Source organism: Anastrepha ludens, chromosome 6, assembly GCF_028408465.1.
Source record: "Anastrepha ludens isolate Willacy chromosome 6, idAnaLude1.1, whole genome shotgun sequence".
Taxonomy (NCBI): Eukaryota; Metazoa; Arthropoda; class Insecta; order Diptera; family Tephritidae; genus Anastrepha; species Anastrepha ludens.
In genome coordinates this window covers 109283234-109296822 of record NC_071502.1, presented here as the reverse complement: position 1 = coordinate 109296822, position 13589 = coordinate 109283234, and the positions used below count along the sequence as shown (strand labels likewise).

Sequence of the window (13589 nt, the reverse complement as noted above, 5' to 3'; positions counted from 1 at the left end):
CCAGAAAAACCTAAATATGTGGCGCGGTAGAGCAAATAGAACCACCTCATTCCTCGAGCTCCGTTGCGGCGCATAGGGCCAAAGCAAAAGCTTTCTACTCCGTTCTGTTTCCTGATTTTGGTTTTACTTGCTGCCACATTCGGGTTTTTTCACAATTTTTATTTCACTTTCGATAAACCCTTAGGTCTGCCTTGGTTTTGCTGACCCTGGGGATTCCAGTATAGTGCTTGCCTGTTGATCTCCGTGCCTCCCTTGCGTAGTGTATGACCGAGCCACTTCCTCACGCGCTCTCTGATATCTTGCGCGAATGGTTTTTGTTGGCATCGTCAGTGTTAGCTGGCGTTCGATATCCAATTGTCTGACCACCAAATGTGCGGGATGTTCCACCATCTTTCACAAGCATACAGAAGGACAAATTTAATATTTGAATGAAAGATTCGAAGTTTGGTATGCACGCTGATTTCTTTGGACAGTCACACAGCCTTGTGAAAACATCACTTTTGCATTCCCCATACAAGCCATGAATTGGCTTCCAACATATTCAAAGGCATTCAGTTTTGTCAATGTTGTTCTCACCAATATTGACGGACGGGTCATTTGTATTTATTGCCAAAAATTTTGTTCTCTTTACATTGACTTTGAGTCCAGCAACTTTAGAGTGCCTCACAAGGTCGTTGAGTTTGCTTTGGGTCAAAAATTGAATAAGGGGTTTATATATATAAAAGAAAAATTCTTTATAATGAAATCAACATCCGATCATTTATATTAAAAAATAGCATTTTTCTTTGAATATCAAAATAACATCTCTTATTGGAAAACCCTTTATAACTGCTCTTACTGCATTAGCCCTTTCCTTGGATAAAAGAGTTAATTTGTTAAAATTGATTTTTGGGCACTCGTTTATATGTGCGCTGTGAGCCTTCAAAAAACGTTTTTCTATTGTACTATTGAACTTACCAGGTATTATTTTCAGACCCTAAACAATTTTTAAGCCATAAAAAGTTAAATTGTTGTAATTTTTAAACTGTTTTTCACTCCTACCAGCGCCTGAAATTTCATAACCAAAATTAAATTCACATTTTTTAATATCCAGTTGGAAAATAACTTTGATTTCTGTGACTTATTGAATACTTTCTTATTCTGAATTTGTTTTGTTTTCTATATTTTAGTATATTTTATAAGTATATTTTTACTCTACGAATGGACGTCATTTTCCATAGGAAATCTTCACATCTTAGTTTGTAAGCTTCTCAATCATAGGAGTACGCAGATAGAATATAAATCAGTCAATTTTCTTCTTTACACTTTTCGCCGACCTATGAACCACTGTTTGCCTATAAATTATAGAGTACTTGGGAGCAGATATCATTGAGTAAATTCATTAGGGAATAAAACAAGACAAACTGCGGCACTTAGTAACCAGTCTCTATTGATTTATTAATTTTTCTCGAACAGATTTCTCTCGAAGTATACCAAACTTCTTGATTCCAGCAGTCATTAACAATAGCCTCACACTGATTTGTGGATATATGAATTTAATTAATAGTAAACGTTCATCTATGCGTGTTAGTGCGCGCAACAGTGATTGAATATAGGTATGTATGTGTGTGTGTGCGTTAGCAAGAAAGTTCCTTAATCGGGCAATTTCTTAATGTCAATTACATTTCCGAATACTACTCATAATAATTTATTGGCAGATTAGTGTCAGCGTAGTAGGCAGTGATTGAGTGAGTGGCCTGTTCTGCTTTTGACAGTTCAGATGATTTAAGCTGCAATTTCTTAATAATTAGTTAATAGTTGTTGTTGTTGTAAGAGGAAATACAGATTGAAAGTTTATGAGGAGTTTATAGAAAATTAACGCTTGGTGATTACGAAGAGAAGCATGAACCAACTTCAAACTATTAGTGGGGTATGATGAACTATGGAAAATTTAATTACCAAAAGTCCGATGCTAAAACATCAAAAGGAGGCGTGCTATGCTGCGTTGCCCGTTCTTGTTGTTTCCTGGTCCTCATGCTTCATTTTAATTAACTCAATGTGAATTTCTTAGTGACAAGCACCTTCCCTATGATACCTGGTGCGAAGAAGTAATCAGCAGCCATCATTACGTAAACCAAGAAATACGTTTAACTTGAAAACTTGGAATTTACTTTTGTAAATGCGCCGGAAATTTGCACTCAAATTAGACTACAAGACCTCTCGTATAATTTCATTATAAAGCCAATATGGATGCCAGCTATACAGCTCTCGAGCTTTACCTGCTCAACATTATACAGGGGGTTCAATCTAAGATACTTAAAACAATAGCACCAGCGCAATGGAAAGTCAAAAACTCGAACATATACAAAGATATTGAAATGAGCAAAATGTGCAAACATTTGCTGAGCATCTTGAGGAAATCTTTAGCCAAAATGACAGCTGCGATGCAATCGAAGCAACAAAAAGTTTGCATGAATGCGATGTTAACATTTCTCCAGCTTTAGCGAAAGAAGTTGGCAAAGACATCAATAAAATGAAGTTGAAAAAGTCTGCTGGTTTTGATTTAATAGCCGCCGAAGGGTTACGAAATATTTCAATGAACTGCATAATTTAGTTGACCAGCTTAATTAATAAATGCTTGAGCTTGAGCTTTCCACTACACTGGAAATTCACAAAAGTTATAATGATACCCGAGCCTAGACAATCTCCTAACGAAGTCACCTCACATAGGTCAATATCGCTGCTGCCAGTAACGTCAAAATTATTTGAGAAAATACTACCGACACTTCTATTGCCACTTATTGCAAAGAGCAACTCGATTTCCTTTCACCATTTTGGTTTCAGAAAAAACTACTTAACAATCGACCAAATTCTAAGAGAATCAGTAATTGATTTCAAACGCAAAAGTGTGATTGTATTATATTTGGCTGGAAAATTACAACCAGTGATTGTTCGTGAACTGGAGCACCTTAAAGTAAATAAAGCTTCTGTTTATCGCACCATTACTCGTTACAATGGTACTGGTATCATCACGAAACCTTATGGAGGTGGTCAACAAAAGATTGCAACGTTACGTGAAATGGTTCAAAAAGTGAAGAAGTGACTTGAGCGAAACCCCCGACGAAGTATCAATCAAATGGCGAAAGAACTAAAAATATCTGACCATGGATTCCGCCGCATAATGAACAATTATTTCAAAGTCAAGCACATCAAAGCAGCAATAAGTCCGACATGAGAGAGTAAAGGAGTGGCCTCGCCCGACCGAAAGCGGTCAATTTCCGAACATTGTGTTTTCTGAAGAGAAAATGTTTTCAAATTGAGCAATTCGTAAACTCCCAAAACGATAGATAGCGTTTTCATCGAGCCTCGCGTCAAGGTAAATGCAAATATTGCTTGTGCAAAGTGTTTTGTAGGTTGCTTTGAAGCCGTGAGCAGACAAACATTTCTTTGGCAGACCATGGACATTTTAACAGGACTCGGCACCGCCTCACAAAGCTCGAGTGAACCAAGAATGGCTAAAAAACAACGCTCCGAACTTCATAACGTCCACACAACGGCTCTCAAATTCGTCAGACGTGAATTCGATGGATTCTTTTTGTGTAATTTTGGAGAGCAAAGTCCGAACTAAAAGATTCAGCAGTCTCGAGGTACTGAATAAAGTCATTGTCCGCGAGTGGGCTATATTAAAATACCTGCAAGTCACATTCGGACAACTTGCGATTCGTTTCTGGACCGTCTGAAAGCCATAGTCAAGGCAAAATGTGGTCATATCGAGCAAAAGTAAATTGATTTTTGAATTTGTATTATTTTCTGACATTTTTTACTTTGAATTGAATAAAAGTACAGGACATAAGTCTGCAAGGTGATTTGGTCACATCGCGAGGGCAGGCGCTTTTGCGTTAAATGCCAAAATGGCTATTCTTCTTCAAAAAAAAATTACTGCGGACTTACTACAAGGGAACTTCTTGGAGTCTCTGCTGTATCGCCTCTACACACAAGCCCTACCATCGGCAAACCAGTATGAAATTGGAACATTTGCGGATGATACGACGCTACTTGCAGTGCACGATACAATTCAAGGGGCTGCTACTAAGGTTGACGATTACTTCCTGGAGCAAAAAGTTGAGGATTAAACTAAACAAGTTTTTTCTCTGAAAAATAGAAAATGAGAATATAAGCCAATCTTTATGGATGAATCGACAAGCCGATCTTTCACTGAAGCCAAATACTTAGGTGTTGCACTCGATGCAAAGCTGCGCTGGAAAGTGAAAAAAAAAATAAATAAATAAAAAAAAATAACTTTTTTGTATATATTTTTTTATTTTTATTTTTTTTATAGCGTAAAAAAACGTGACGAGCTCGATTTGAAACTCGAAAACTACATTACCTAATTGGATGGCGCTATACATGATCAACTTTCAATAAATTCCTTATCTATAAACAAATTTTAAAGCCTGTCTGGATCTATGGCATCCAATTCTGGGGATGTGCAAGCAAAAAGTACATAACTTCCATTCCTCACCTGCAGAAAGAGGTTCTTCGAAATATAGTAAATGCGCATTACTACAAACGAAACAGTGAGTTTCACTTTAAATTTTCAAAAAATTTTCACACTAATATATTTTATCGGAATATTTAGAAAAATGTTGGGTATGCAGTTTTATAGTCCATTGAGTTTTGGTATAATAAAATGCAAGTTTCAAGTTTTTGAACTTTTTTTTTTGTTGGCGGTCTGCTGCGTTTTTACAATATCATGAATTCTCGGCATTTTTTATGTGGAAGCGAATACCGACACACAAATTACGTTTAGAAGGAAAAAATCGTCTTAAGTTAGATGTAAGGGTTAAGGCTAAATGGATAGTACCTCAAAAAGAGCCCAGACAATAAACTAAAAAGTAGATAAATGTATTTAAGATTTAAAAACTTACTTCAAGCAAAATTTGATTTTTCACAAAATCTTGAAATCCGGAATCCTCATACTTTTTACTATTAAACTCAGTGCAGTGTTGAATGATGGCACATCTGGATGATTCAAAAATATGCCAACTTCACTCACTGTATACCAACTTCAAACTTTTACCAACACCAGTTCCCACCAGAGACACACACAAACACACGCATCTGAACATTATCAATAAATTTATTCGTAAACACCAGAGGGACTAGAAAATTTGCAAGCTTTCAATCCCCCATACGCGCTTCTACTTTGCAGGGGTTTTACTATACACACACATTCATCTAAATGTGCACACACAATCCCAAATATGCACCCACACTTATGCACACATATACGTACATTAGTTCTAGCTGTTGATTTTTGATGAATTTTCCAATGCTATATATTTGAGCGAAAATGAGAAAAACGAAACAAATGAGAACTCACGTGCGCAAATAAACAACGCACACCCACATATGTTTAAGTATGCGTGTATATTTTATGTGCATACATAGAAAAACGCGCATTGCTGAGTGTCACAAGAATACCAGCCGTAAAATGTACACGGGAGCAGCAGAGAAGCAAAAATGATGTGAAATGCCATAACACCTAGAAACAACAACAATCTCAATATTAGCTATGACAATGGAAGCGAATATGTGACATTTTTGTATGTGCATATGTGTGGGAGTGTGTGCACATTTAGAGCGCCAAGCGAACACAGTTCGAAAGTTTTGAAATGAAATGTGATTTTTAAATTTGATATATTGTACATTTTTTACTTTCCAATGAGTGGGAATTTCAAAAGTGGGTTGTATTCTGTATTAGAATTTCTTGAATTAAAAAAACAAAAAATATTTAATATCTATTACGGAACGAGTATCGTACTTCAGAAAATCAAATCTTGTTTTTTAACTACTGTGAAAGTCAAATACACCTCAGAATTTTGCTTTTCTTGCTTTAGCTGAGGCAAAAGCTCTTATAATATCATCGAAGTCGAGTTTCCTTGCTAACTACGTTTCAAAATTGGTCTTCATTTAAAATACAACTATCTAAATTTAATCTAATCATCTCTATAATTATTAATTACCTTATAAATCAGTAGCATAAAATGTTCCATTTTAATAAGAGCTCAATAATATACACTTTTGTATCACCATATTATATTTATTTTTCGTAATCGTGATCATAACATTCGATATGGTGACACCAAAAAAAGTCTGTGACGGAACACTGGTAGAAGTATTATTTACTATATTTTTTCAAGCAGGATATTTCTTGGAATTACCCTCGAGTCCGGGCCCCTCTGAAAACTCCGGGTCCGGGGGAAAAAGTACCCGATCCCCCCCCTTTCGTCGGGCCTGGTTGTACATATTTAAGAAGTGTTGATACTTCCTTAGTTAGTTAATCGGTATGTTAATACAAAAACGTAAAAAAAGACGTTTTTCTCGAAACCACTGTTCTTCGTAGTGCAATACGCGCCCCCGAAATACTATACATCCGAATGGGCTCTCATTTTTACACACTCCTTTTATGCATTTAACGCTCCAACCTTGAGTCGAATCTTTTGAATACCTTAATAATTTCCCATGTTTTAAACAATTTATAATAAAAAAAATTATTTATATTACAAAACAAATTTTTTTAATTAAAAAAAAAAAATGTTTTTTTAATTTTTTCTACAAAATTTTTTTCAGTTTTTTCTAAATTTTGTTTTTTAATTTGACTAAAAAAATTTTTTTTTTTTTTATTTTTAGAAAAAAATTTATTATATCGTATTTATTTTCAGAAAAAACTTCCTTTTTTTGATAAGAAACAAAAATTTAAAAAAATAAAAATAAAAAAAATTTGGAAAAAATTAAAAAAAAAATTTCAGAAAGAATTAACAATTTTTTTTTAATTTCGTAATTTAATTTAATTTGTATTTTTAGAAACTTATAATTTTTTATTTAAAAAAAAAAAAATTTTAGAAAATATTAAAAAAAATGTTTTTAGAAAAAAAGTCAAAAAAAATGTTTGTTTAGGAAAAATAAAAAAAAATTAAAAAAATGTAATAGAGGATCCAAATTTACGTATATATATATTATATATACATATATGTATATACATATAATTGGCTCGTACACCCTTTTTTGGTGTTTGGCTGAGCTCCTCCTCCTATATGTGGCGTGCGTCAGGTTCCACAACCTACAGCTTCAGGCCTACTCCGAACGGCAAATTGTTTTGTATGAGGTGCTTTTACATGGCAGAAATACACTCGGAGGTTTGCCATTGCCTGCTGAGGAGCGACCGCTGTTAGAAACAACTTTTTCTTAATTTTGGTGTTTCACTGAGCGTCGAACCAATGCTCTCTCTTGATTCCGAATGGTAGTCACGCACCAACCCATTCGGTTACGGCGGCCACAAGCAATCAAGTTCGAATACTGAAATAATTGCCTATGTTTTATTCAATTTATAATAAAAAAATATTTATTTATTTACTTTATGCAAACAAAAAAAATTTTGGAAACGAATTGTTTTTAGACAAAAACTTTTTCAAATTTTTTTTTTCTTTTTAATAAAAGAAACAAGTTTACGTAATAGGATGAGTCCACCAAACGATGCAGTTGTTGAACTTGACACTTCGTTGGTACGACACTTGAGTTTTTCAAATATAGAAAAAATTTCTGACAAAAAAATTATCGTACTAAAAAATTGCTAATAAATTAAAAAAAAAACAATTAAATAAAATTAAATATGAAAGTGTTGGGTGACTGCATTACTTGAAAATATAGTTTTTTTTATGCAAAATTGTGGCTGTATTTCAATCACACATCGGTGAGAATATGGCTTTATCTAAAGCATCCCCCTTCATCCTACCCATCACCGTAGTCGAATGGGTTGATGCTTTACTATTATTTTGAAGTACACGGGCTCGAAACCCCGGGAACGGAGCACCAAATAATAAAGAAAGTTCGTTCGCCCTTTAGGAGGGAAAGGAAAATCTTTGTGAGTATTTCTCTCAAGAAAAAACACCTCATAGAAAACAATCTGCACTATAAAACTGCCAAATCAAAAACATGACTAGAAAAATATCGCGCGCTCCCAAATAGGAGGAGAAGATCGGACGAATACCCAATAAAGGGTAGAAGCGCCAATTATCAGAATGTATAATGTTTCCCATCTCCCTTATTATTTGTGGATATCGTGAAAAAGGAAAACTTACAAGGCTAAGATGGAATGAAGCAAATTTTTTGCAATCTCAATTAAGTCAATTCATGAAAGAACATTCTTATTTGGTTGAGATACGAGATCCCGGTGTATCAACACGAAACCGGGCATTATCATGATGGAAAATGACGCGCTCATATTTTTAAATATATTCTGTTTGCCAAAGCTCATTTCAAAGAGACATTATGCATCCATAAACCACACAATACCTTGAATATTTCCATCAATAACACTCGGCTTGAGAGCCAATGTGTCCTGAGGGACTTCACATATAATTTTCTGAGCTATGTTTTTCCATAGGGAAGAGAGGGGAGATTCTTGGAAACAGCTGGTTGTACCACTCCCAAAGATGCCTTCAAACTCTTCTGGCATTCTGCATGAGTATTCGTTGTGTAATGCTTCCAAATCTTCGTATTCGCATTTTTGCTTTTGCCCACACAGCTGCTTCTTAAAAGTTTTCGCTGTAGTTCTTTCTCAAGTCAATATCAAAATATTTTCAAATGCTTGCCACTTCCTAAAAAGTGATTTGAAGGCAGGCCATTCTCAAATGTACCTTTACTTCAAGTCTTATTGTCCACTGGGTATAATAACTTCACGCACACATTCACTCCAGTGCACTTGTCAAACTGTGTGAGAGCAAATAAGCTGCAACAGAAGCATGAAAATAAACAAACATTGGCTAACAGCACCCACGCACACACGTGCCAATATTTGCATGAGCACGAGATATTGTGTGTTTTTTGTTCCTTTCGAGTTTTCTCCTGTGAATTATTAGAGATTTTTGATGTTTGCTGTGTGTTTATAAATTTTCTCTGCTTTTAAATTTTTGCATAAATTTGTTGGCTCTATTTGCTATTCTGAAAACTCTGTTGATGAGTAAAAAAATAATGGTAGCTCATATCTTTTATTTCGTTCTATGTGTCAGACTTAATATTTTAATGGCTCCGCAAACTCTAAAAAATGTTGGACAAGATGTTAAATATTTATTGAAATTTTATGAGTTAAAAAAAAAAAAAATATTAATAATTATTGGCGCATACACTTCAGTTAGGTGTTTGGCCGAGCTCCTCCTCCTATTTGTGGTGTGCATCTTGATGTTGTTCCACAAATGGAGAGACCTACAGTTTCAAACCGACTCCGAACGGCAGAGCTTTTTCATGGCAGAAATACACTCGGAGGTTTGCCATTGCCAGCCGAGGGGCGACCGCTACAATATTAGAAAAATGTTTTTATTAATTTGGGTTTCACCGAGATTCGAACTAACGTTCTTTCTGTGAATTCCGAATGGTACAATAATTACGCACCAACCCATTTGACTACGGCGACCGCCCAAAATTTTATGATTTGCTGCACTGAAATATTTGATCAATATGACAATACTGTTTTAAAAAATTGTGAAGTTTTGCTGAAAATTTTCAGTATGTGGTTTTTGCTGATTAAGAACTGAATTTTTAAAAATCCATAATGGCGTGAAGAAATTTTATCAAGTAATTGGATTCAAATAAATTATAAGGTTCTTTCAGGGTCATTATTTGCTATTAGAAGACTGTATTTGCATTCAGGGCTGTAATCGAAAATTTATTCCAAGCAATTTTCAATTTCTGAAATTTGTGTTTTTGGTATTATAAAAATTTATTATATTATAAATTTATTATTATAAACTTTAGTGGTCTCCAAAATTAAAGATTTAAAACCACCTGGATACCGGTGGTATACATTTTTAATCATGGGGACCTCAACCGGTTGAGCAGAGTCGAATTTTCCCATTAAACGTCCGGAAATGTCAGTGTTAGACTTTAAGTGGTCCCGGTGGTCTAGAATTTTCAAAAATATTTTTTTTATATATTCAAAGTATGGGTTGGTTGGTTTAAGGGAGACCCCGCATCGGAGTGCCACATAGACCGCAAGTTGGGTCCGTTGTGTTGTCCTAGAGTTCATTATATTGTATGACTTCCCCACCTAACCGAGATTTTTACTATAGATTTTGATCCAAGATATTAATTCGTTTCGAGAATTTAATAAGAGATTCGAATTTCACGTCCGAGAGTACTGAAAGATTGTCAATTGTTGGAGAGCCTAGAAGAGCGAGTAGACCTCTGACTAGGCCGGGACAACTGTACAGCAAATGCCTGCTCGATACTACCTCATCTTCGTCCTCGCAGTATCTATACAGGTCGTTTTGAGGAACCCCGAGCCGACGTGCGTGAGTGCCCAAAAGGCAGTGGCCTGTGATAAGAGATATTATATGCCTTAGTTCGTGTTTCGAAAGACTTATAAGGGTTTTTGTCTGTTTCAGATTGTAGGATGGCCAGATTTGTCTGGTCGTAACGCAAGTAGTTTCCACTCGCCGCTTCCGATCAGCAATGCTGTGAAATTGTCGATAGACCTTCGAATCTACTGTGACCCGGTATCCAGATAACTTGGACAGAATACGCTACAGTAGTCAGGTAATCTAAACGATAGATTGATGTGGGGGGAATTGGAAAATATTCCAAATCCCACTTTACCGTCTTGTTTTGAACCATCTGTGTTTATAAGCAGAGGGCTATCGATTTCGGTTAGATTTATGCTCCATTCTTCCCTAGTTGGGAGTGAACAGGAGAATAGCAAGGGTGGTGATGGAAGACTTACATGATAGTCTATGTCGGAAGAGATAACAGTGTTCCTGTTCAGTATGGTCGAATGGCCAAGATACTTATTCCATTTCGATATAGCATTCATGCGTGTCGCTGCTTTCGCTGCAATCGCTTTGCCAGCCAGATCAATAGGGAACAAGTGAAGCAACGTATTTAGAGCCTTAGTAGGTGCTGTACTTAAGCATCCTGTTATCAGGAGGCAGGCTGTTCTTTGGACTCGATCAATTGTGGCTACTCTACACCGTTTTTCGGGTGCTGTCCACCATACAACCACACCGTAGAAGAGTATCGGTTTGATGATCGAGGTATATATCCAATAAATGATCCGAGGTGAAAAACCCCAGGTTTCGCCTATAGCTTTCTTACAAGTATAAAGAGCTATTAAAGCTTTTTTACATCTGTTTTCAATGTTGAATTTCCAACTCAACTTCCTATCTAGAATAATTCCTAGATATTTATATTAGCTGAATTTGATAGAAGGAATGATTCCCCTTTTAAAGTTATTGTTTGCAGTGGAGGAGATTGTTGTTTCCTATTGAAGAGAACAAGATCTGTCTTTGCTGGATTCGCATTTAGTCCGCATTCGGTGCACCATTTTGACAGAACATTGATTGAGCGTTGCATGAGCTCAGTGAGGGTAATCAGGTGTTTGCCTGACACGCAGAGAGCAATATCATCTGCATAGGCTACAACCTTGCAGCCTGCTTTTTCGAGATTTCAAAGAAAACTGTTTCCAGCGAGATTCCAGAGAAGGAGTAAAAGTACTCCGCCTTGAGGAGTGCCTTTGACGGCGTGCATGCTCATGCGGCTTAACCCAAGCCCTGAAGTTGAAAGTATAGGCTTTTAAGAATATACTGCAAAATTTTTGGAAGGATGTTCCCAGTATTTTTGTTTCTACAGCCGTTTTAGCAAATAGAGTTAAATTCGTGACGTGGCGGCACGAGGTCGCATTTAAATGGTTAAAACTTTAAACTCAACTATCACAAAACTACGTTTCTCGGCCTGGTATTGTCAAAAAAAAAACAACAACTATTCAACAGAATTGTCTGAAATTTGTATATGTTGTTCACAACATCAATGGCTATCGCCCGTCCTAGCCGATAGCCCTGGTAGCTAGTGCAGTAAACATATTACTTTATAATTTTAATTTTTAATAAATAAATAATAATAATAATAGAATCATATTAATATATTATATTATTTAAATTATTTCGTATTTATTTGATTTGATTAAACACCTGAAGAAAAAACCAGATTTTCAGAGTGTGAAATTTAAAACGGCGTCAGTTGGTTAATTTTTTTTAGTATAGTACGGAACATAACTACAGTCATACTGTTTAATTGTTGTTTTTTTGGTTTTTGTGTTTCAGATAAATAGAAGAGCCAAAATGGACAACACCGCCCAGGCCTGAACCGAAAAAAGAAGTTGATATGCCAAAAAATGAATTTACCAAAAGGCGTGGATTTGAAGAAGCCGGAGCGGGAAGCTGAAAAGTCAAAAAGTCGAGTAGCTGAGGTTATATTCCGGCACACGCACATATTTTGGATTTCTAGATAATAACTAATAGTTTTCAAGAGACTTTAACTTGAATTATAAAACATAAATACTTAAAAAAGCAAAAACTTGTATTAAAATTAAAATATAATTTTCATTGCCCTCTCCATCCTATATTCAAGTAGATAGACCAAGAAAATACCTGTATGTTTTAATTAATAATTTAATTGAAAATTGATGTTATGTATTTGCTATGTAATTAAGTACCTCCATGAATAAGTACAAGCCCCACTACATATGCCATCGAGCTTACCACGCAGTTATAAAAATGCATTTTGATTCAATTTTAAAATTGTTACTTAACGGTTGAACTGAATTGCAGACTTACCTGAAAAGAGAAACAGGAAAAATGAAATATTAGTGAATGGAACAGATATGTATGTGTGCAAATATATATAAGTATATGTACATGTGCACGTATTTTTAATATTATAGACTCAGAGTACAGATGAAATGTATAAATGACTTATTCGTTTGCTGTTCAGATGTTTCATTTGTAGCCTCTTGTACCGCTAAATTACAATTAAAGCTCTTGCAGAGAGAAGTTATATGTGGAATTTTATATGCCCGCAGTGTTAGAGGTAGAATTATGTAATACAAAATATGTATTCTTCTCCGGATTATGATTCTCTAAATTTTAGTGGAAAGTTTATATTATATTATATATTGCGTACTGTCCTAGTTGCACAATTTTTACAAGACTTCAATCAGCATTAAATTTAACTGAAAATTGGTGTGCTAGAAAAGGAGTGTAGATAAACCTATTACAGGGCCTGCATTAAAAAAGATGAAGAAAGTTTCCTTGTTTCAAATACATTTAGAGAGAAACCAAATTTCAGTTCTGACAAAAGGAATTCCTAGGTTAGTCCTAGATAAAAAATTAAACCAGAATACACAATGACTACCAACAAAGCCACACATTTTTTCAACAGATTCTTGAAAAAATTTTAGGAATATTACATAGGCACAATTGGACATGATAGTCATTTATTATGGGGATAAAGTCATTACTGTTCTGGCATACAAACACTAAGTAAGTAAGTTTCGTTCTTGTTTTCGATAAACTCCACCCTTTGGTCTGTTTTGTCATCACAGTGGTTTTGTGTATTCACTCAACTGCTGCTCTTGACGTCAAGACAGGTATTTCGACCCCTCAATTTGAATTTAAAAGCGGTTTTTGGGATCTCTGCGCTGGTTTTATACACGTAGCTCGAAAATTGTTGACTTGGTAGTCTCAACAGGATTCTCAAACTATTCTCATAAAATGCCCGGA

General features: G+C 35.3%; 1 protein-coding gene across 1 annotated transcript in view; it reads right to left on the bottom strand.

Moving 5' to 3' along the window:
* Nucleotides 1–11983: 11983 nt before the first annotated feature.
* LOC128866712 (protein kinase C, brain isozyme-like) overlaps nucleotides 11984–13589 on the bottom strand; it is a 99953-nt gene continuing 98347 nt past the window's right edge. The window contains exon 3 of the mRNA XM_054107627.1: nucleotides 11984–12644. Coding sequence (XP_053963602.1) covers nucleotides 12641–12644 — 4 coding nt within the window. The 3' untranslated portion in view covers nucleotides 11984–12640. The remainder of the gene's footprint in view (nucleotides 12645–13589) is intronic.